At 33.9% G+C, this 24,687-nt stretch overlaps 2 protein-coding genes, 1 long non-coding RNA gene and 2 other non-coding genes across 7 annotated transcripts; 3 read left to right on the top strand and 2 right to left on the bottom strand.

The window, feature by feature from the left end:
- Positions 1-1,282: 1,282 nt before the first annotated feature.
- LOC107877631 (NADP-dependent glyceraldehyde-3-phosphate dehydrogenase) lies at positions 1,283-9,074 on the bottom strand. The gene is made up of 10 exons (XM_016724326.2): positions 8,648-9,074; positions 7,479-7,672; positions 6,392-6,520; positions 5,294-5,413; positions 5,012-5,148; positions 4,709-4,864; positions 4,062-4,440; positions 3,673-3,789; positions 2,558-2,667; positions 1,283-1,487 (listed from the first exon to the last, which is right to left on the bottom strand). The coding sequence occupies exons 1-10, from the start codon at positions 8,790-8,792 to the stop codon at positions 1,478-1,480; spliced, it is 1,497 nt and encodes a 498-aa protein (XP_016579812.1). The 5' UTR covers positions 8,793-9,074; the 3' UTR covers positions 1,283-1,477.
- A 7,826-nt stretch (positions 9,075-16,900) lies between these two features.
- LOC124886149 lies at positions 16,901-17,003 on the top strand. The gene has a single exon (XR_007043237.1). It is a non-coding gene; the product is annotated as a U6 spliceosomal RNA (small nuclear RNA).
- Positions 17,004-17,078: 75 nt separating this feature from the next.
- LOC107877630 lies at positions 17,079-23,132 on the top strand. Of its 2 annotated transcripts, none has more exons than XR_007057540.1 (6): positions 17,079-17,116; positions 17,451-17,573; positions 19,322-19,435; positions 20,197-20,258; positions 20,675-21,009; positions 21,544-23,132. It is a non-coding gene; the product is annotated as an uncharacterized LOC107877630 (long non-coding RNA). The 2 variants fall into 2 exon arrangements; XR_007057541.1 differs by lacking the exon at positions 17,079-17,116 and having other exon boundaries at positions 20,675-20,836; positions 20,915-21,009.
- Positions 17,293-24,349, bottom strand: LOC107877030 (norbelladine synthase). Of its 2 annotated transcripts, XM_047415134.1 has the most exons (3): positions 24,132-24,349; positions 23,829-24,055; positions 17,293-17,492 (listed from the first exon to the last, which is right to left on the bottom strand). In XM_047415134.1, the coding sequence occupies exons 1-3, from the start codon at positions 24,313-24,315 to the stop codon at positions 17,427-17,429; spliced, it is 477 nt and encodes a 158-aa protein (XP_047271090.1). In that variant the 5' UTR covers positions 24,316-24,349; the 3' UTR covers positions 17,293-17,426. The 2 variants fall into 2 exon arrangements, with proteins under 2 accessions (XP_047271090.1, XP_016579302.2); XM_016723816.2 differs by lacking the exon at positions 17,293-17,492 and having other exon boundaries at positions 23,677-24,055.
- On the top strand, positions 23,029-23,131 carry LOC124886148. The gene has a single exon (XR_007043236.1). It is a non-coding gene; the product is annotated as a U6 spliceosomal RNA (small nuclear RNA).
- Positions 24,350-24,687: the final 338 nt, after the last annotated feature.

Here is a 24,687-nt window from a genome sequence, read left to right as displayed (position 1 = left end):
CACCCTTATGAAGTAGTTACAAAAAAATCAACTAATTATGTATAATCCTTGAATGTATCGGGGAGCTAATTATGTATCTCGGCAGATTTAAAAAAAAAAAATATCGGGAGCTAATTATGTATTTTTACAAGGAAAAATGTATCTTTGTTAGATATATTATACATCTCGACAGGTCCAAAATTGAAAAAAATATATCGGAAACTAATTATGTATCTTTATAAGAAAAAATATATCCTTGTTGGATGTATTATGCATCACGACAGACCCAAAATCGAAAAAAATGAATCGGGAGCTAATTATGTATCTTTACAAAGAAAAAATTATTTCTCCGTTAGATGTATCGGGAAGTAACAATGCATCTCGACTGGCCCAAAGTAGAGACTTTCAGTAATAATTATGTAAAATATCAAAATTTTCTGTGACTAAACTTCAAATTATCGAGATTTGTGTTGTTTGCTCCCCAAAAAAACTATGATGATGTGGATCTAACCTTGACTCATTTGGGTGCTAATTTTTAATGGGCCAATTTGGACATAAGATCAGCCCAATATCAAAAGTACTCTAGCCCATTATTAAAATTTTGAACGGATTGAACGAGTTGCATATTTTGGCCAATTTAGTAACCTGCGGTGATAGGTTGTGATGGTTGACGATGGTGATGGTGGTAATGATAACATGCGCCTCGCGATGGAGGTGGTTGATATGATGTTGCATACATAGGCAATTTCGGACACTGATACTGAATTATGATCGTATTAATTTAATAGGATTTCAAAACTTACGCGAATGTCTAAAGTTTTGTTTGCATAAGCAATACACTAAACTTCATGTGAAATTTATAACATCGTATGTAAATCCTTGCAATTTCAATTACATATGTTGGAAGTTGATTATGAAGTAGTTAAATTTATGAAAATTTATGATTTGGCTACATTTTAAATAGTGTCCCAAAATTGGCTATTTGTGCACTTGTCCATTCTCATCCGTCTACGGCCCAATAAAATGTTTTATACAAAAATCAATGAATACGAAACATATGTAATTCTCACTTTAATTGTAAATACTACGATTAAATTGCTTGATTTGATGTATAAACATCCATATGAGTAAGTACGGAGTCGTATGCATTTTTGCTCCTATTTTGTGCTGGTCTTTAATTTTTGTTCCTCAAGATAAATAATTTTTTTTTGATACGTTTATATTTTCACGTGATAATATTCAACAAGTAATGCCTATGTCTTTAAATAACTTATGCTCCAGTAAACGTAAGTTCGATCGCTAAGAGGCAAAATTAAAAATCATCTCATTTGAAAAAATAAAAATTAAAGTTTAAATGCACTAATATGAAAAGAAAGCTTTGTTTGGTTTAAAATGCACAAAACCAATAAACCAGCCCATAAAAAGGCCCAATTAAGAAGCCCAAGTAGAGCCTTATTTGCTTTTATTTCCACAGCTTCATTTGGATGTCAAATAAGTCTCATAATTTTCTGTGAAAATTAAAACAGTAAACTAAAGTCAAGAAACATGGAAAAAAAAAAAATATCCTTAAAAGGAAAAATAGAAAAAAATGTTATTATAATTTTTTTAATTTTATGGTCTTAAATAATGTATGTCATTCGTATAAAGCGCGTCACTAATCGAATATAATTTTATGATCTTAAATAATGTCATGTCATTCCCATAAAGAGCGTCATCATCAATAACCGGAGAACGAAAATATTGAAATTAAACAACACACAATATAGTCCTACGAATGAGGTCTAAAGAGTGGTGCGTACACGGCTTTATCGCTACCTTATTAGGGTAGAGAGGTAAGAGTTTTTCTCCAATAAAACGTCGACTCAAGTAAAACATGTCATAAACTAAGCTAGCATATGTCCATATATTTTAGATGAAATTTTAAAAATCTATATTCAAATATTTGTTTGGCCGTACAATTTGATCAGATTTTAAAAATTTATGAGATAAGCATCTAATACCTCTTAAACTATGAACAAAGTTGTTACGACACACTCAAACTTCACGAGATCCTATTACCCCCTTAAACTCAATTTTAACATACTTTTGTCACTCTTTTGTGCTAATGTGGCACCTTGCGTGAGTTAAACACTTGAGGCGCGTGAAGGAGTATCATGTAGCCACGTTAGCTAAAAAGGTTGATAAAAATACGCTAAAATTTAGTTTAGGAGGTAATAAGACCCTCCAGAAGTTAGAGTGAGTCGTAACAAATTTGGTGATAGTTCATGGGGTGCTAGATGCTTATCTCAAAATTTATCTTCAAAATATTTTCAAGTGTTTCAAACTTTCAAGTTTCAAGTTTCAACTTCAAAATCTATGACCAAACAGGAGCTAAATGTTGAAAATAGAAACTTAATAAATCCAAAAAAGCAAATGTTTATCTCTAATATTAATCTTCATAAGCTCAAAAGGGAGAAACAAACAATAATTTGTTTTTTCAAGTTTACTAAACATCTACAACATAACTTGTTAAAATTAAAGTACCACTCAATTATTTGTCTTATTTCTAAAGCAAAATATAATAGTGATTTTAATTTACCCCATAGTATAAGTAGGGGTTGGCAAATTGATCACAGTGGTCTTCACTTTAGTCATCATGTTAATGCTATTAGTAATCCCTTGTGATCCAATTCCACTGTCCTTAAGACCCTGTTTAAACAAAATTAATCACATTGATTAGTCAAAATTATCGCGAAGATAATCAAGATTAAGTAATTTAAAAAATGTGGAAATGGACTTGAGTCGAGGGTACTTCGGATACATTCTCTCTACCTCCACGAGAGGTTAACTTGAGTCGAGGGTACTTCAGAAACAAGCTCTCCACCTCCACGATAGGATATCGCCAAGATAATCAAGATTAAGTCATTTAAAAAATGTGGAAATGGACTTGAGTCGAGGGTACTTCAGAAACAGCCTCTCTACCTCCACGAGAGGTTATCGCGAAGATAATCAAGATTAAGTAATTTAAAATGTGGAAATGGAAATTGAGTCGAGGGTACTTCAGAAACAGCCGCTCCACCTCCACGAGAGGTTATCGCGAAGATAATCAAGATTAAGGAATTTAAAATGTGGTTATGGAACTTGAGTCGAGGGTACTTCGGAAACAGCCTCTCTACCTCCACGAGAGGTTATAGCGAAGAAAATCAAGATTAAGGAATTTAAAATGTGGATATGGAACTTGAGTCGAGGGTACTTCGGAAACAACCTCTCTACCTCCACGAGAAGTTATCCCGAATGTGGAAATGGAACTTGAGTCGAGGGTACTTCGAAAACAACCTCTCTACCTCCACGACAGGTATGCGTACGCTCTGCCCTCTTTAGGCCCCACTTGTTAAATGTCACGGGATATGTTGTAGTTAGAGTGAAGGGTCAAAAACACACTGAAGTATACCTAACTATCACGTGTCCAAAGATTTCCTATCAACAACTATTTATCAAAACATACCTCAATTGTTAGGTGCTCGAGTTTCCTACCTGAAATATCGCCATCGTTCAGATAGGAAAAAGGAACAACCGATATTTAAGGTATGTTTCGGTATATATTTGGTGATAGTTCAAGAAGGAAACTCACAGACCTGAAAACCGGGATAATTTAGGTACGTTTTTGACCTTTTACTCTTCTTGTTATTTCAAAATACGGAAAATGGAGTTTACCTGGAAGGGGAAATGATCCGGTCCACGAGCCGGAGCTGAGTTAATCTGAACGGTACCGGTCTCCATTGCATCACTGATCAGTATTGCTTTGTTGATGTCTTTGGTAAACACACAACCCTGTAATTAAAAGTCAAATTTATCAACCTCAGAGCATACTACGGAGTCGTTTGTTTCACATGCTAATTATGTCGCGTAGGAATAACAACGCGTATATTGTTTTTCATCGATCTATAGTACATTGAATGTTTCGTTAGGTTGTTCAATAACTTATGCAAGTATTGTTTACTATGGTCAACCAAACACTACATTTAGTTACGCTGAGATTATTTCGACTTATACAACCAATCAAATGCTACATTAGTTATACAGAGATGGAGAGAAAGACGTACCTGCAGACCAAAATTACTAGCATTGCAGTGGTGAATTCCTTCTTCGACTGAGTTGATCCGAATAACAGGCAAAACTGGACCGAATGGTTCTTCCCAAGCGATTCTCATGTCCGGCCTAACGTTGTCTAACAACAAAGGCCAGATGAGGTTGCCTTCTCTCTTGTATGGCTGGCAAAATGTTGCATCTTTCTCCTTTGCATCCATGACCAACCCCTCGATGAAATTCGCGGATGACTCGGAGACAACTGGAGTGATATCACAATTATCTTCCGGTGGCCCAACGGTTAACTTTGCCACTTTGGCATTTACCTTCTCAACAAGAGCGTTAGCAACGGATTCCATCACCAACACGACCTTAACTGCCGTGCATCTTTGACCACTGCGATAGGCAAGGATAGCTACACATTATACATGTAATATGAACTCTACAACAAAAAGCGATCGACCACCTATCTCATTCATATCTTCGATAGTATTAACGAGAAACCATCGAACACACTAACAAAAATGTGACTTTAAGTGTGAGTGATGATCAGAAAAGCCTATATATGTCGATTTCATAAAACGCAGTTCCGAGAACTTGATTGTTAAGGGAAAAAAAAATACTAACATGTTTTGTTTTGATAATGAAAATGAAATTCACACACCTGTATGAAAATCCTCCTTTTACAATGTTTCCCGCGGTCAAATCTAAATCAGCATCCTCGAGCACGATACAAGCATCCTTACCTCCCAGCTCCATCTGTAGAGGGACCATTCCTGCTTTCTTCGAGATTGCAATACCGGTGTCTCCACCAGTGAAACTAATAAAAGAAAACAAGTGTACGGTTATGAGTGGATACTCGGATATCAAGAATGGGATGAAGGAACTCGTTTACTCATTAGTGTTTCGGTTGCAGTCTAAGATAAAACATAAACTCAATCGAATACAACGATGAGATGTAATATACCTTATACAGTTTACTCCAGGATGCATAGTGAGAAAGTCTCCGATTTCAGACCCTTTTCCGGTCACACAACTGATAAGGCCTTTCGGGAATCCAGCTAAGTGGAAGCAATGCACCATATGCAGGCAAGCCACAGCACCCTGTAAGAAATGATAACTCAAAGTAAATATAGCGCGTTGGTACTTTGTTCTCAAAGTTAAATGATGCCAGGGGCGGAACCAAGATTTTAACTTTATGCGTCTGGATTCTAGGATAGGAAAATGATCGAGTTCGGGATATAGTAACCTGAGTTGGCGGCTTGAGAACTAAAGCGTTTCCAGCAATCAGTGCAGGAGCAATCTTGGAGACGGCAAGATTGACCGGATAGTTGAAAGGAGGAATGGCTAGAATAACACCCAGCGGGATCTGCACTCCGTTGACGTGAAGACCATAATCATCAGTATATTACCGATAAACTTAATATCAACATCTTAGTATAAAATGTGAGTTCCAATCTGTATTTTGCTACTGATAATGGAAAGTTTACATACGATATGCGCCCGTTTATGCAGTCACAAAATGCAGCAACACGCCTGTTTATAGGCGTTCGCTTCACTCATGAAATGACAAAAATGAACCCTGAATCTTCCCTCTGTCCCAATTTACGTGATGCACTTTCCTTTTTTAGTCTGTTCTTCCTATTTTTTGAAAATAATTTAACTTTAGACGTCTCAATTTACGTGATGCACTTTCCTTTTTTAGTCTGTTCTTCCTATCTTTTGAAAATAATTTAACTTTAGACGTCTCAATTTACCCTTTAGTAAGATGATTATAGCCCCACAAATATCTATCTCTTGTCTTAAATGGCAAGTTTCAAACGTCTTTGTTCCTTTCTTGAACTCCGCGCTCACACAAAGTGCAACACATCAATAGGGATAGGGGATTATCTTTTTGGTTTGCTCAAACTTGTCTTCATCATGTTTCTGAAATTCCATTTAAATAAGTTTAGTAATATTCCCTTAGCATATTCTTTATATGCCACTGTTTAGATCATGTCAATTTTTAACATCTCTTTCTCGACTTCTTCTAGTTAATACTTCGAAAAGAAAACTTCCATCCCCGTCTTGGTTATTTTCTTCTTGTCGTTGTAGCAGCCTAATTGGTTTTCCGGATTATTTCATTCGCGTAAGTCAAATGGCATGTCCTGGCAATATAAAACCACTGCAACAACATTTCCAATGGGTGACACAATGTTGTAATCCATTGGACAAGCTCATCGATCCAACATTTTATATACGTATAACGCCAATATGTTTCATTTACAGTCAACACAATTTGATGATACTTTATACTAAATGACATTATAATAACATGAAATTAAAATAAATTAGTCGAGAAAAGTACCTTGGAAGTCAGGCAGTATTTGGTCCTTTCATTTCCAGGGAAACTATCAGATACCAAGAACTTACCCTCACCGAGAATTCTAACTCCTTCTTCAGCAGTGTACGAAACTAAATCTCCGGACCTCACAACCTACGTAAAACCCGCAAAATTATTAGTCGATAAAGCAATTAAAATTTTTCAGAAACCGTACAATATTAAATGAGTTTTAAGTTCTATATATGTACTGACAGCGTAAAACATACATATACATCAGGATATGAGTTATTAGGTAATAGGTGTAAGATTTTTACATTGTCAACATCGATGCTGTTCGGACTTTCCAAAAATGTTGTCGCACTTGTGTCGGATCCTCCAAAAATGCACTACTTTTGGAGGATCCGGCACGCAACCATAGACATTTTTGGAGAGTTAGAGTAACATAGGCCAACATATATGTTTCTCGGAATCTTCAAAATGGTGTCACACCGTTGTCGGATCCCACAAAAATGCAATGCACTACTTCTGGAGGATCCGGCGCGCACCCAGAGACATTCTTGGAGAGTCAGAGTAACATAGGCCAACATATATGTTGTTCGGAATCTTCAAAATGGTGTCACACCTCTGTCGGATCCTCCAAAATGCACTACTTTTGGAGGATCCGGCACGCACCCGGAGGCATTTTCGGAGAGTCAGAGTAACATAGGCCAACATATATGTTGCTCGGAATCTTCAAAATGGTGTCACACCTCTGTCGGATCCTCCAAAATGCACTACTTTTGGAGGATCCGGCACGCACCCGGAGGCATTTTCGGAGAGTCAAATCAACATAGGTAAGGTCCGAGCAACATGGACCTACTCGCACATATGACTCGCACCATAGGACACGCATACAGAGGCATTTTTGGAGACAGAGTAACCTAGGTCAGTGTCTATGTTGCTCAGAATCTCCAAAAATGTTGTCGCACCTATGTCTTATCCTCCAAAATTGCACTACTTTTGAAGGATCCAACACATATCCAACGGCATTTTCAGAGAGTCCGAGCAACATAGGACCTACTTGCATATATATAACTCAAATTCTTGTTTTAGTTAATCTGTCACGAGGTACCTCGGTGACAGCATCTTTCGCTGGTTTTGCAATTTCTTTAATGAGGCATTCAGCAATAGGGGCTTTGTGTTCTTTCAAGATTGCAGCTGCTTTATGAAGTAACTCTGCTCTTTTCCACAATGGTGTTTTAGCCCATGTCTTTTGTGCTGCTTTTGCTATTTCCATTACTTTGTTCACCTCTTCTTGTGTACATGCTGCACCAAAAAAAAAATGATTCCGTGAAATCCCACACTTATTTGTTGGTTAATTTCCGGAGATAAGCATCCAGTACTCCCTCAAACTATGGCCAAAGTTGCTTCGACACACCCCAACTTCACACGAGTCCTATTAGAACTCAATTTTAACGTATTTTTATCACCCTTTTGTGCTGACGTGGTACCTTTATTACATAAAATAGGAGACACATTAAAGTTGTCACGTCAGCTAAAAAGGTTGACAAAAGGTGCCACATCAGCTAAAAATGTTTGACAAAAATGAGCTAAAATTTAGTTCAGGGGTACTAGATGATTTACTCTAATTTGTGCATTAAATTCTTGAATTTCCAAGACATGGACAAGAAAAACTTAGATGCAAAACCAAGAATAGTCCAATGTATTGATATTTTGGTACATTTTACATATCTTTAGTTTAAGACCACGGGATTCAAAAGTCTTCCGTACTTTCTTAAATTCTGTGTTCCGTGTCACGTCAAAAATCAGACAAACAAATTGGAATGAGGAAGTGTATTAAGTTAGACTATATTTATAGTGTATACATGTATATGCATGTCATATTGAAAACCAGTTATTAGCACTTAAAGTCATCGTTCTAAAATTCAATAACTCATAAAGTTGAAATCTTAAAAAAAAGGTGTTGCATGCATTAAGCTTCCGCTATGCATGGGGTCCAGAAAAAGTCAAATCATAAAATTTTATTATACGTAAATTTAAAAACTGAAGTTATTTCCATAATTTTAACCCGTAACTTCCAAGTCACATGAAAAAATTTTTACCAGTTATCAGTTACGTCAAAACTCCATTCAATCCAGAACCACATAACAAAAAATTCACCAAACAAGAAGTTCAAGCAAACACATCAACCTTGATATTTTCACCACACAAACACATGCAAAAATAATTCAAACTTTATTTTAAAAAAAAATTAAAAAATCTAAATTTTTTGTTACATACCTTGAACTTTGTACTGTGTCTTTCTTGTAGTAGGATTAACAATAGCAACAGATTTTCCAGAAGTTGATTTTTTCCATTCACCTTCACAATAATATCTGAACACTTCTCCATCAATTATTTCAGCAAATACTCCATTTCCAGCCATTTTTACCTATGTAAACAATTTAAAAAATAGGATAAGAAGAGAAAATAGTAGATTTTTATTTTTAGTGAACACTGAGTGAGTGAGAATTAAAGAGTGATGTTTTCTATAAATAAATATTGGAGCAAGGTGAACCACAATTTAATATTGAATAATAATTTTTGATATATGAATTTTGGTTTTGGAATTTGACATTGTTGTTTGGATGTATTTACGAGATTGCCATTGTGATGATCTAAGTAGTTAGAAAATTAAAAGTTAGTTGAGACACGTTTCATTTTGGACAGTCCACTTGTAATACTTTCATGGCTTTATTACTTTTTTTTTTTTTTTTTTTTTTTTTTTTTTTTTATTATTTCTTTTTTTTTTTTTTTTTTTTTTTTTTTTTTTGATTTCCCAAGGCATCCACAGTTGGCAGCCGTGGGACTAATCCTCCGTTCCTATTGTCAGCGCACTAAGAGGCAGGGAATTGGCCTCAGAGTTTATTCATACACCAGAGGTGGGGATCGAACCACCAAATTCTTGCTTAAGGGGTGAGGTACTGAACCACCACACCAACCCTTGTGTTTTTTTTTTGGGGGGGGGGGGGGGGGGGGGGGATTATAGTTTGATATGTTGATCAACTTGAGCCGAAGATCTTTGAAAAATAATTATTCTACGTTCACTTAGGGGTGTACATAAATCGAATCGATCAATAAATTGAATCGATAAAAATGTTATTGATTTATTATTATTGGGTTAACATTTTTTTAATGATTTTATAAAAAAAAAATTATTGGGTTATTGGCTCGGTTCGATTTTTTCTTATTAGATTATTGGATAAACCGATAACCCAATAAGAATATTCTAAATTACATTTTATCCCGACACACAGACATATATATGTATGTATAAAACCTACTCTATATTTCTCTTTCATTTCTATAAACCTATTCAATTTCCCGAAAATCTATTGAAGCTTGAATATTCTTGTCAAATAAAACACATCATGTAGGATTTTTGATGCAGCTAAGATTTCGTTTCTTTTCTTGTTAGTTGCTACTATTTTTATTTTATGCATATTTTCTTATCGGTTAAACCGAAAATCTAACCGTTAAAAAATAAAAATCGATAAAAAATATCTTATCAGTTTGATTATTAGTTTAATATATTTAAAAATCGATAACCGATAATACATAAAACCAAATCGAATCGATGGATGCACACTTCTACCTTCACTATGTGTATATTTTACTTTTGTTAAATGTCACTCGTGAGATTATATTAATATTTTATTTAGGAATTTAATGTGTGCTTCCAAGCTGTCCTTTATTTTATTTTTGTAAGGGCTATAGCCTTATTCGTCTCTTAAATTAATAAATTTTATTCTTTTAATATATTTAACTTTTAATTATTTAACATATGTATTTTAATCGTTTTGCTTGTGAATAATTACATTTCATGATGTACTAACCATTCAACCATTTGATCATTCATATGTTAAGCTAAGCTTATATATTTTTACTAAGATGATAAACTTCTAAAATTAGTTTCAAAACAACATCATATATAAAAGAATCAAATTACATATTTTAATTAATTAAAGACTAATCATATCGAGTCATCTATTGTTAGGATAATAGTCAAAATTTTATCACGAGGGACCAAACTTTATTTCTTTATTTATTTACTAAGTATTTATATATTATTTTTTAGCGATAGGAGGGTGGGGGGACTTTTATTTTAACAATAAAAATGGCTCATTAATTATGTCTATGTAGCTAAGAAGTTAAAATATAAATGCTATAGTTTGTATAGATTAAATTCCAACTTATCTTACTTAAATATAAGGTTCTAAATTCTATCGAAAGTGATCTCCCCATTCTTTCTTCATAAATAATAACTTGATTGTCTACCTTTCATTAAAAACTTTGTATGTGTAATTAATTATGAATTTTCAGAAATGTTAGAAATTATCATTATCACAAGTTTGAAGAAGTATTTTGAATTTCAAATATGGAAATTGAATTTAAATTAAATGGACATCGAATATTCAAAAATAAATATTTTTGAATAGATTAAAATATAATTAAAAATATTTTTATTATAAGCTTAAAGAAATAGTTCATAAATTCATTTTGTTTATCTTAAAGTTTTTAATATTGGGTAAAAACACTGAAATAGATTCGACAGAATTTAATAGTGTTGGTATATCAAAAAATTTATTAAATATGCATGTGGAATAAATTTAGCACCTAAAGTCATTATTCTACAATCAACAACCCATAAAATTAAAATTTCGAATTTGTCTCGTATGAGCAGCTTGCTATACACGTACCTTATTACTCCCCTCGTTAAAATTTCATGACACTATTTCCTTTTTAGTCATTTTAAAAAGAGACGATAACTTTCTATATTTAATAATAGTTTAACTTTAACTTTCCATTTTACCTTCAATAAAATGATTTATAACTATCACAAATACTCATGACTTATTTCAGACTATAATTCTTTTAAAAGAAATATATAAAATATTTATATTTTAAATTTCGTGTTCAATTAAATATCACCACATATATTAAAATTGATGGACTGATTATGAGCATATGTCAGCAAGGGTGGTTACATAATTAAGATAAGAATATTAGGATTTCCATAAACAAATTGTTGGTTCTTGAATTGGAAAGGGATATTAGATAATCTAAATAACATAAACATACATCTTAACCGATCATATTTACGTAAATTTTCACCCTTACAAAGCAATTACTACAAAAATTTTAATTTATTATGTATCTTCGTTAAATGTATTGAAAGCTAATTATGTATCTCGACAGACCTAGAATCAAAAAAATATAGGGAGCTAATTATGTATCTTTACAAAGGAAAAATGTATCTTCGTTGGATGTAGTGAGAGCTAATTATGTATCTCAATAGATTCAAAATCGAGATTTTCACTAAATATGTAAAATATTGAAATTTTGTGTGATAAAATTTCAAACTGTACAAACTTATGTTGTTTGCCTATTAGATATGCACAAAGATTGAGTTTCTAAAAATGTCAGCAGCCCCAAGAAAGTTGGAAGTTAGAATTATGGCAGAGAGATTGCAAAAAAAAAAAAAAAGTACATATCTCATCCTTCAATTATCCAAATATATCCATACCTAAGTATGGGCATTTGGTTCCATCAACACTACAAATTAAACTTCATCTTATCTATTTTCTCTCTTTTGTACACTTTAAAGTTGTTATAATTGAGGTGAGACAGTGACGGAGCCAAGTTTTTCGTTTAGGAGGTTTAAAAATGTGAATACGAATTTAGGGATGGCAATGGGGCGGTGTGGGTGTGGTGCGGGTTTTAAACTATGCGGAGTGGTGCAGGTTTTAAATTATGCGGTGCGGTGCAGATGCGGGGCGGGTTAAAGTAAGTTTTTTTTTAAATGGTGCGGTGCGGTGCGGGTTGCGCGTATATGCGGGTTTAAATTAAAAAAAGCTAAAAATTAGTATTGGTCTCGTGAATATACCTAAAATTATATATATTCTTTACTTAAAAATTGATGATACTTAAAATGACATATATAACACTACAAATAAATAATTTTATAATAGTTTTTTTAACATCTCTATTCATTTTAATAAAAATATGCTGTTTGATCAATACTTGTACACGTTATACTTTTTGACAATTTTTAGTGAAAAGTGATATAATAGAAATTAATTATTATTTCCTAGTTGTAGATTTAAAAATGTTATGATTTTCAAAGGAGTTATGATTTTTTCAAAAAAAAAAAAGGAAAATAAAAACATGGAGCGGTGCGGTGCGGTTATGTGCGGGTATGAATGTGGGGCGAGTTTATGCGGGTTTAAAGGTGATGCGGTGCGGTTTTAAAACTTGCGGGTTTAGAAAAAACCCGCACCGCACCGCACCATTGCCATCCCTATACGAATTAGCTAAAGGGGATTCAACGTTTTCTGTTTATACATAAAAATAAATTTTAACTATATATATAGTGTAATTTTTCGCCTAAGGAAGTTCGGTTGAACCCCCTGAGCTGAGGGTCTTTGAAAACAACTCCTCTATCTTCACGAGATAGTAATAAAATCAACGTATGCTCTACCTTCCCAGACTCCACTTATAGAACTTCACTCATATGCTGTTGCAGGGGCGACTCCATGCTTTAAGAAATTAGGCACCCGCCTTAGGCCTCAAAATTTGAGGGGCCTCATTTTCTTAGTAATAGTAGAATTATTATAGGATTTATTTAAGAAAGTATTTTATAATATTAGTTTCAATTTGTTTTTTTTTTTTAAACATGTTTAAGCCTATAATATTAAAGAACATTTTTGGTATATTTTATATATCAAAAAAAAAAAGATTACATTGCATCTCAAAATACTTTTGTAAGAGATATACTAGCAACTTTGTATTTTAAAAAGTTTAAAAAATAGATTTTAAATGAAGAAAATATTTATTTTTTTAAAAAAATTAATGTCTCCAATTCAATTTTGAATTTAGGCCACCAACGAGCTTGAGCCGCTCCTGTGCTGTTGTTGCATGGTCTTTTGCAAATTAAAAATGTGGGTATAAATGAATGAACCTTCCTTAGTTGATTGTTTGTTTGGAAAACTTTTAACGTATTTATATATTATCACGATCCAAATACACTAAGGGGGGGGGGGGGGGGGGGGCAAGTTCCTAAATTTAACTTATTAAACCTTCCAAAATAGGATCACATAAGCATTCCAAGCCCATTGAGTCTCACATATTTCTAAGAATCGATAATTTTAATTTCCGTGTATGAGTTAAATGACTCCATATACAAAATCGTCTTTTTACATAAATAAAGGACACACATGTTCAAAATTTGTATTAAATAAACTAAATCAAGTCCTTATAACATAGAACGAAAACATAATATTATAGTCTAAACCACATGGTTAATAGTATATTCTATCATGAACAAGACAAGTTTGACAACACGTTAAAGAATTGTGAATAATTTAAAGATATCTGAAATGAAGGTTGTACTTAAAATTATGTCTTTCCCAATATATAACTTGTGAAAGTGCAATTTCTTATTTTTAACGATATATAGTATGAAGGCTACTTCCACACAATTTCTTTAAGTGGGAAAAGAGTTAAATAGTTATATGGAATTGTCATATTTGTCTAAATCGCCTTTTTTTTTAAAATCATTTTTGATCAACGGACGTGGTGTAGTGGATGAGGTTACTCCTCCCTTAAACAGAGGTCTCGAGTTCAAACCCTGGGTATGGAAAAATTCTTGGTAGGGAGTGCTACCCCGAATGAGCCCTACCCGGCGTGAATCCGGATAAGTCGGGGTCCAATGTGGATACCAGACACCAAATGACAAACCGAAAAAAAAATTGAGATAAAACTCTTTCTCAAAAAAGTTTTTTATTTCAAGGTTTGAACTTGAAATACTCTGATTAAGATTAAAGGAATTTCAATCATCCATCACATTCTTTATTCATAAACATGAAATTATTTCAAGAACATCAATGGAGTAAAAACTTGTATACTCAATATGTTAAATGAACATGGGAGGAGATCATTGTTAACAATTAGCTGGTTGAAAGGTATATTTCTTGGCAGTAGGGGCCAAAAATTGGGTAAAAACTTACACGCATCCGGTACGTGTATACATCAAACTAATATTCTTTACCTTGTTTAAGTGATTAAATTAAGTCAATTACTTATTAATTAATCATGGTTAAGTAACATAAACTCTAAATTCAAACACATATCATGTATGTATTGACTTGATGTATACATCGGGTGCGTGTAAATTTTAACCCAATAATTGTGCCCTTAAACCCAAAAATTGTGCCCTTAAAGGAGAGTAATGTGAATAAAGTCATAAAACATAGAGGGGGAGCTAAATTATTAGCTAAAGTTCAAACGAATTCAGTAAGTTTTACTTAAAATCATCTTCATATTAAAGTTCAGGCAAATTTAATAATTTTACTTAAAATCATATTTGTATTAGAAATATGTAGTTGTGAATTCAATAACTATGACTAGTTATGAATTCAAAGGCTAATGCAGACTGATTCCATAAACGTCAAATCCTGCCTTCGCGTCTACATACACACTTCCTTATTTTCTTGGGAATCACGTTGTTGGTTGTGCGAATAAAAGTGGTAGTTGAAAAGCCTTGAAAGCCTACATATCTCTTAATCGTATAAGACCTTTTGAAGAAAATCGTGCAGGTTAGGTCTAAGAAGACCAATATCATACCATAAAAGAGTGTCTTTAGACCGACGAGACACTAACTTGAGGTAAATAATCTCCAAATACATCCATGAGAGGGAAAGTGTATACAAGAAAGGGACACATTTTGATCCATATCTAGAGTGTTTGATGACTTTGTGGCTCATATGGTTTTGTGCCCTCAAAAGAGAGTATGAATGGAATCATAAACTCACAGGTTTCGATGAATTCAGTAATTTTTACTTAAAATACTATATTTGTATTAGAAAGTTTAAAAAACATAGATAAATATGTAGTTGTTATAAAATGAAGACTAATTCAGAATCCATAAACATCGAATTCTACCTCCGCTTCATTATGTTTTGTTGTTGGAAAATTGTGTAAATAATCTCCAATCTTTCAGGAAGGTCTATTGAAAATAACCCCTCTATCTTTTCAAGATAGGAATAAAATCCACGTATACTCTGTCTTCTTTAAATCTCACATGAATTATATTGAATTTATTATTATTGTTGATGTAATTAATCTCCATACACATCAAGGAAAGGGAAAGTGTATACAAGAAAGGGACACAATTTGGACCATACATAGAGTGTTTGATGACTTTGTGGCTCATATGCTTTTGTGTAAATCATCCTTTTTCAAATAGCTAAGACCTTGGAGAACCACAAATCTTGTTAGAGGGGGTAGGTGCTAGCCCATTACAATGATATCAAAGAGCATGGCTAACAATATTTTAGGACCACATATGACTTGACCAATGAGGCCCATTAAAATTGTTGAGTTGGAATCTGTCAGTTTGGTGATAAAAACATGAGTTGGTTGTCTTTTACAAACAAAACCAAGAGACCACACCCCTTTAAAATCATTTTTTTTTCTTTCCCATGTCCGGTATTTATATTAGAGTTCGACTAATTCAGATTCGTATCTGATAGGGCCCATTTGGGGGTAGCGCTCCCTACCAAGAATTTTTTCATACTTAGGATTCGAACCCAAAATTTCTGATTAAGTGAGGAGCAACCCCATCCGCTGAACCACATCCTTTGGTGGTCCTTTAAAATCATACTACTACCCATTTTGTCATACACTTTGCTAGAAGTGTTTTAACTTGGGGTTTGAATACTGGTTGTGAAGTCGTTTTTGGTTGAAAGCTTTTATTTTTTTAAAGTGAGTTTTTTTAACGTGAATCCAAGTTAATCTGACCCCAAAATGTATATCGGAATTCAGGTGATAAATAATAATAAAAAGGTGTTTTAAATTGGGTTTGAGTTTTGGATATGAAGTTGTCGTTGGCAGAGACTAGAGAGCTTTTACCCTCCAAATGAGACTTCTCAGCACGAAATCGGATGGATCATTGCACTTATGCCTTTATTTTGTGTTGGTCTTTAATTTAATTTATGTCCCTCATAATAAAAAAGAATAATCACATGCATAACTACATATTTCCATATCAATATTATGGCTCCCAATTTATATTGTACGTGACTTTAATTTTTGAGGGAAAAATTTAGATTAGTCGGGCTACAAAGGAAATACCAGACACCGGATAGAAATCAAAAAAGAAAAAGACTTTTATTTGTAAATACCAAATATCAAAGAAATTTAAAATATATATCATATATCATACCAAATACCGTAATATCAAAATTAAGATATCGATCAAAAGTTCGATTCAATATAATAATTCGATATCTACCAGACCACGCCCACCCTTTGTGTTTCTCCATCAAAGAAACATGAATGAAGCAAGAAAATTAAGAAATAAGGCCGGCCCATGATGGTTAAGTCCAGGCCCATGCCAGTGATAAAGCGCAACAAGCAAGCCAATTTCTCCCACATCGGCTGCAGAAAGCTTCTTTATTGAGTTTGTATAGCAGAACATTGAGGTGTAAGCTCGTCCCTTCGGGGACATCCGATAAAATTGGAACGATACAGAGAAGATTAGCATGGCCCCTGCGCAAGGATGACACGCACAAATCGAGAAATGGTCCAAATTTTTTTCTCTGAAGAAAAGGGGCCGCCCGATACCGCTACATGGAGTCGGACCATAAGCCGCCCGATACCGCTACATGGAGTCGGACCATAAGGATTTATTGTTTGCAGCCTTATCATGTAATTTTTTTTTGTTTAAAAGCGGCAGTCCGATATCGCTATGCATAGAGTTCGATCTATTATACGCAGGCTTATCACGTAACTTTACTACCTGAATGTAGGCAAAGTGGTATTCAATTCCTCTTGCTTACCAGAATTTAGGCAAGTTGTTATATAATATGCACATGGATTGTTTAAAGTTAGAACTTGAAAAAAGGCAGAAGATTGATAGTATTATACTTTTTTGCATCACATAAATATATCTTTCTTTAGTCTAGACAGCTCAAAATGCTATTGAATTTGATATAACAAACAAGGTAACATATTCATCTCAATTATGTGTCTTGTTTGTTAGGTAAGTCTTGGCTGATTTGATGACAGTTTGCAATGGCTCAACCATAGTGAATGCATGACTTGCAAGTCTCACATCTTCAACTTCATAACTCACTGTAAATTTATTTGAATATTTCTTATATTGGTAAGATTTTTGTTTCTTTCTGTTGTCCTGAAAGACTTACAATATCGATCTTGTAATCCGAGTTCGCGAAATCTTGGTTATCTTCTCTATGTAATTAAGGCACACATATTAGAAGAAAAAGATCCATGTAGATGTAAGTTGGAATTAAGTTTTAGTAGTGTTATGAGAATGTTGACATTAGGTTCAATGTTTAATTTTCTTAGAGGCTTTTAATGTTGTCTGAGATTTATATGATAGTAGATAATACGTCCAGTGCTTTTCTTATTTTTTGTTCTTGTTTTTATATAATGTTGGACTAAGATTAGCTTAAATAAACCAACCTGATTCATATAGTTGATTCCAATTTATGTTGTCAATTGAGACGTAGTTGATGTTGTGGTATGGTTTGGTTTATTATCGAGTGCGTTGATATGTTTGATAAGATTGCAGACTTGAAGATTGTAATGTTGATGAGCATTTATGTTTTTACATTCTACAAGTAGAAAAGGTCTAAAAGTAGACTGATAACTTCTGCAAATGTTCGAAGTACATGCATGTCCTCTCAACGCGTGAAAGTATGAGCCTCCGTTTTTCTGAATTCTCATCTTCATCGATGCATTTGAGATTACATTGATTTTTTGGGGCCAATGGGCGCTCTTGAAAGATAATATACCTTCATCTATGTATCTCTTTAGTGTTATCATTGTTTTTTTAATTAGTAATTGATTACTAGTTGCGGCTTTATACTTGTTATTTGACACCGTTGGGATTTACAACAACAACATATCCAGTGTAATCCTACAAGTGAGGTCTAGGGAGGGTGTTGTGTACGCAACCTTATCCCTACCTTGTGAAGGTACAGAGGTTGTTTCTGATTGACCCTCGATTCTAGTAAAACATATCAAAATGAAGTATGGGTAGGAAATATACAATAGTGAAGAAGCAATGCCAAAAATAACGGAGAAGAGAACAGTAACAAGAATGTTGTTGCTATAGCTTATGATAGTAAAGTTGTTTAGCCACACTACAAATCTACTGGAGAAAGATCATGTTAAATTAGACATTTTGTGTGGACTTGGTATGTTTCGCATAGAAACTTGGTGGAAGGAAATCGTGTTTGGACATGATATGTAAAGTTGCGCCAGGGGTGGATCCACCTTAAGGTTATTAGGGGATTCACTCGAACTCCCTGTGGCGGAAAATTATGCTATTTATACATGGTTAAAATTATTTTATGTATATATAATTGATATTGAACCCCCTTTGGCTAGTTCGTGTGCCTACTTCTTTCGATTTTGAACACGGCCCCTTAGTGAAAATTCTGGCTCCGCCACTGAGTCGCGCCATTAGGTGGTGCGATCCTCCATTCATTTTTTTTGACATGATACTTCTATATATCCCAACTTGAGTCCATTTATGCCTTATTCAATATTCTTGGATTGAAATTCTTATTACTAGCATATATGGAGAACTTATAGTACTTCTCATTTTTATAATTTGTATAAAAAGTGTAAAGTGTACGCAGTCCATACCACTACCTCATATGAAGTAGAGAGGTTATTTCTGATAGAATAAGTATATTCACTAGGTTAGCAAGATATTGCTAGAAGTTTTTTTTTGATGCGTCTATACTGTTGTGATATAATTTCTCCCCTATTATTATTTGGGACCTCGATCGACTTGTTTGAGACTGATGCATATATAGTTGTTGTTCTAATCCCGGCCCTAATGTTATTGGTAACCAAGAAGCTCTTGCTTGTATTTTGCAGAATTTCAAGGTGAACGTAGGCATGTCGAGCATTTCATTTTAACGATATGAAGAAAGTAAGCTAGAGCCAAGTACACGAGGTTATGCTGGCTGTATGGATCAACATTTTGATACGGTAAGCCTGAGATGCGACCCCTTTTTGGTTTTCTCCCTTAATGATTTGAATCTATGAGAAAATGTTGTGCTCGTAGTGTGAAGATATAATCATTGCATTATAAGGACCACCTTAATTCAGTTAGATCGATCTTGACTTTGAATTATTATCTTCTCTTTTGGGTATGCGTCGCTTTTTTGGAACGTGAATTGTAACTTTACACCATTTTGCTTGATTTTTGAACTTGCAATGCCTGATTTCATGATGATTCATTTAGTGTAATATAGATGTGACTTGCCCATTTTCGTATAAATTGTGCGTTCCATCAATCCATCAACGATCAACTAAACTTCACCCCTAGAATAGCTAGTTTGGGGCGTGTCTTACAAATTCTTCTTGGTACTGTTGAGAAAATGAATCTCAGATCTAATTCAACTCCAAAGGTAGCTTATGAGTAATATAATTACCTAACATCATATATAACGAGGCAACAACTCGCCCCCTCGATGGATGTTTTATGCTTAGACATTGTATGATTGGAACTAGTGTAGCTGTAACATGGGGCACGTACATTGAGGTAACACGACAACATGGTTGGATTTGGTTCTAGTACCATGTTAAGAAAATTTGCCTTCGATAAAATCCTATTTGATCTTAATCTTGCTCAGCTCCAAACCAACTAGTTATGTTGAGTTAATTTATCATTATGTTGGCATTTTGTTTTGTTGAAAAGTTGTCGATTTATTTCCATAGCATCCACTTTACTTCTATTATCTTTCCAGTGGACGCGTGAATTTGAGTGCAACATCTACATCCAGCATGCTGTTGCTTCAAATATGAGGAGGTTAGTATCCCAACCCAGTCATCTAATTTTAATCCCGATTGTGGATTGAATCGTTGGGGGTCTTTCGGAAGCAGCCTCTCTACCTCCGTAAGGTAGGGTTAAGGTCCGTGTACTCTACCACTGTGGGGTTGGAGTACACTTGAATATGTTATTGTTGTTGACTTGTTGTTATGGATTGAACCGAACTTCCGTTGCTCCACTTGAAATTGTTGCAACTTTTAATCACTTATTACTTATTTGTCAAAAATAGAAAAGGATAAATTTTCGTTAACCTGAACTTTGAATTATGTGTGTGTGTGTTGGGGGAGGGGCGCTTAGCTCTGAGGTTAGAGCATCGCCTTTGTAATATTGTGATGGTCATTGGTTCGATTTGGTAGCTGATGTTTCCCTATTTTTTTTTTTCGGTTCATAAAAAGGACTTTATAGAGAAATCCCTAATGACCAATCCTTGCCCGAGTTGCTAACGATCCACTACAAGGGATGTTGGCTTAATCCGAGGGAAATAATGCAGATGCTTTGCCGAATTATTATGAAGCTATGTGACTAGAAATTGATCCTTATATTAGAACCATTGGAAGGTGACTATAACACCCGAGTTAATGATAGAAGGCAAGAACACTTTTGGGCCAATTCTCATTAATTTATCATGGTTGAAGGGCTCGGAGCCCTGGAGTAACTAGTAAAGTTGCTACCATGTGACCAGAAGGTGATGGGTTCAAGCCTCGGAAACAGCCTCCTCCAAAAATGCAAGGTAAGACTACGTCTATACATCTTTGTGGTGGGGCTCTTCCCCGAACCCTACGTATAGCAGAAGTTTTAGTGCATCGGACTGTCTTTTTTTTTTTTCTAATTCATGATTACAATTTTGTGAGTTCCATCATGTGATCTTACTAGACCTATTTTCTCTTCGTTGACTTCAACAAATTTGAAAATAAGCAGACAAGAGTGGATGCATAGTAGAAGCTATAGAGTTCGGTCAAATTCGATAGCTTTGTATTAAGAAATCTACTAGATATATGTTCAAATTATTAAATTCCGAACCGAGTAACTCAGATAAAGTTCAAATCTTGGATTTGCCTCTATGAGTAAGCTTCGCTGAATACCTTGGAACTTATATGTTTGATCCCCCCAAAGCAACAACCCTTTTTTTTCTAACTTTACAAATTTATATTTTAGTTATAATTGAAAATGTTTTTTTTTCTTTTCAAATTTCATTTGGTATTTTCATGTTTTCCATACAATAGTGCTGATTTGTTATTTGTTAAATCGTCCTATTGACCATCAGATCAGAATGGAGATTGAAATATCATGTTGGGAGCCTCGCCCTCAGAAATGAGCTTTCCAAATGCGAAGATACATATTTTGTCAGGATCTCAATACGCATATCAAACATCGGATGAGAAACTAAATAGAGCAACATGAACAAGGGTGATTAATAATTAATATAGGGCAACATGATTAGGGATAATTTATATAAGTCAATTTGAATTTTTTTTGTATTCAATTTATATATTGAGGTAATTCATATGGTTGCACATGGGGCTATATACACCAAATGGCATTTATGCATAGTACATGTTGCAAATAAATTTTTCGAAAAGATAGGTCTATTGTTTTCGTTTCAGTTTATGTAACATTTTTTTTTATTAAAACATAAAAAATAGCTCGACCAAAAAAAAAAAAACTTTTTGAATGGGAATTTTGGGAAATTAATCCTTTTCAAGTTATGCATATTTGATATAGTTTGTGAGTTTTACGATATATATAGCTAGGCTGAATATAACCTGAAGTCCTATCGATTTATTATGAGTGACATTGCCATATTTGTCACGTCGCTTTACCATCTCTATTGCTCAACTTATACGTAGCGCGAAAATATAAGATTTTTTTTACACATTTGGCTCCGCTCCTCAGCAAAAATAATTACAATCGCTAGCCAATATATAAAATGTATGTTTGTTGACTATTATTTGGATAATCATTTGTGCAAAATCTCCCAAACACAAACATGCATATTAACCAAAGCTATAAGGATTAGTTTGGGATGAGGTATAAGGTATAATAATTTCGGGATAAAATTTCAGGATTATTTATTCTGCATTTGGTTGGAGGAATTAGTTAGTTTTAGACGTATTTATACTATAGTGATGAAATAAGTTATTATATATACATGGTGGGATAATTAGTCCTGAGATTACTTATCTCAGGATAACTTGTTACCAATCAAACGACCCCTAAGTATTGAGGCAAACAACGTAAATTCCGACAGTTTGGAGCTTAATTACAGAAAATTTTGATATTTTACAGAATTATTGAAAATTCTGATTTTGGGTTTGTCAATATACATAATTAGCTATTGATACATCAAGCACTTCAGGTACATTTTTTTTCTTTCAAAAGATACATAATTAGTTTCAGATACATTTTTTTCGATTTTGAATTTGTCAAGACACAAAATTAGTTTCTTTATACATCCAGCAAAGATATATAATTAGTTGGGATTTTTGTAATTACTTTGTAAAGGTGGAAATTTGTGTAAATATGGTAAGTTGAGATGTATATTTATGTTATTTTTCCAAGTATTAGTACTCCCACTAGTTTGTTCAATTCAGTGAAATTAGAAGCTTGGCCCATTATGATTAAGCCCAGAAACACTGCAGCCCAGGCCCATGCCAGTGGAAAAGCCCAACAAGCAAGCCAATTTCTCCCACATCGTCTGCAGAAAGCTTCTTTATTGAGTTTATATAGCAGAGCATTGAAGTGTATGCTCGTCCCTTCGGGGACATCCGATAAAATTGGAACGATACAGAGAAGATTAGCATGGCCCCTGCGCAAGGATGACACGCACAAATCGAGAAATGGTCCAAATTTTTTTCTCCAATTTTGGTCCACAATTTACACGTCAAATATATAATTTATTAACTGAAGAAAAGTGTTAAATTTTAGAAAAAGAAAATATTTTGTTCTCCAATTTTGGTCCACAATTTACACGTCAAATATATAATTTATTAACTGAAGAAAAGTGTTAAATTTTAGAAAAAGAAAATATTTTGTTTTGGAAATTAATTAAAGCATTGAAACTTCTATTTATCTGGCTTAAAAGGGGCCGCCCGATACCGCTACATGGAGTCGGACCATAAGGATTTATTGTTTGCAGCCTTATCATGTAACTTTTCTTGTTTAAAAGCGGCAGTCCGATACCGCTATACATGAAGTTCAGGGAAGGATTGGACCACAACGATCTATTATATACGCAGGTTTATCACGTAACTTTACTTGCTTAATTACCTGAATGTAGGCAAAGTGGTATTCAATTCCTCTTGCTTACCAGAATTTAGGCAGGTTGTTATATAATATGCACATGGATTGTTTTAAGTTAGAACTTGAAAAAAGGTGATAGTATTATACTCTTTTTGCATCCCATAAATATATCTTTCTTTATTCTAGACAGCTGAAAATGCTATTGAATTTGATATAACTAACAAACAAGGTAACCTATTCATCTCAATTATGTGTCTTGTTTGTTAGGTAAGTCTTGGCTGATTTGATGACAGTTTGCAATGGCTCAACCATAGTGAATGCATGACTTGCAAGTCTCACATCTTCAACTTCATAACTCACTGTAAATTTAGTGATGCATGAATTTTCATCTTTCTCATTTACCTCAAACCTAATTCCATAGAAAGTATAACCAAGATCAACATATCCACCTTCAATCACTTGAGATTGCTTGTACCTTTTCTCATCATCTACTATGTTGAATCTCTCCTTGAAATAGGGTATTATTCCTGGTGTACCTATTTTGACAACAAAAAAGAAACATAATCAATGATCATTTATTTAATTGAGTCGAGGGTCCATGTTTTTACGTACCTTGGGGGAAAGTGATTTTGAGGACAGTTCCAGTAGTACCATCACCTTCAATCACATCAACTTTGTTAAGAAGAGTAGGCAATTGTTGCACAATGAACCTAGATAGTTGCAATGTCCCATAGAGCTCCCATGCTACATTTGCAGGCACACTCACTTCTATCTCATCCGAAATCGTCCCCTTCATATTATGCCTCCTCAAACATTTGTTTTATAACCTCTTCTAGTCTCCTATATATACGTGTCATATTATTGATTTCAAAAGTACAAAATCTGTCAATGGCTGCTATTGCCAACTTTGAATTTGGAATAAAAATGTTAGGAGGAAAGGGTAAATAAATTGCAATAAGGTCCCAATCCATCTTGGCTGCTGCAAATTTATATAAAGTTAAAATAAATTGGTGGCTTGATTTATATAATCATAATTCTACATAAAGGTGATTTATACATTTACAAATGTGATATAAGACTGCATACAATAAATCCTTGTGAATCGACTTCTCTCCAAACTTCACGCACAATGAAAACTTTAATGCATCGATCTGTCCTTACAAAATAT

Source organism: Capsicum annuum, chromosome 7 (genome assembly GCF_002878395.1).
Source record: "Capsicum annuum cultivar UCD-10X-F1 chromosome 7, UCD10Xv1.1, whole genome shotgun sequence".
NCBI classification, from domain to species: Eukaryota; Viridiplantae; Streptophyta; class Magnoliopsida; order Solanales; family Solanaceae; genus Capsicum; species Capsicum annuum.
The sequence above is the reverse complement of the archived record's forward strand: the minus strand, read 5'-3'. Positions and strand labels throughout refer to the sequence as shown.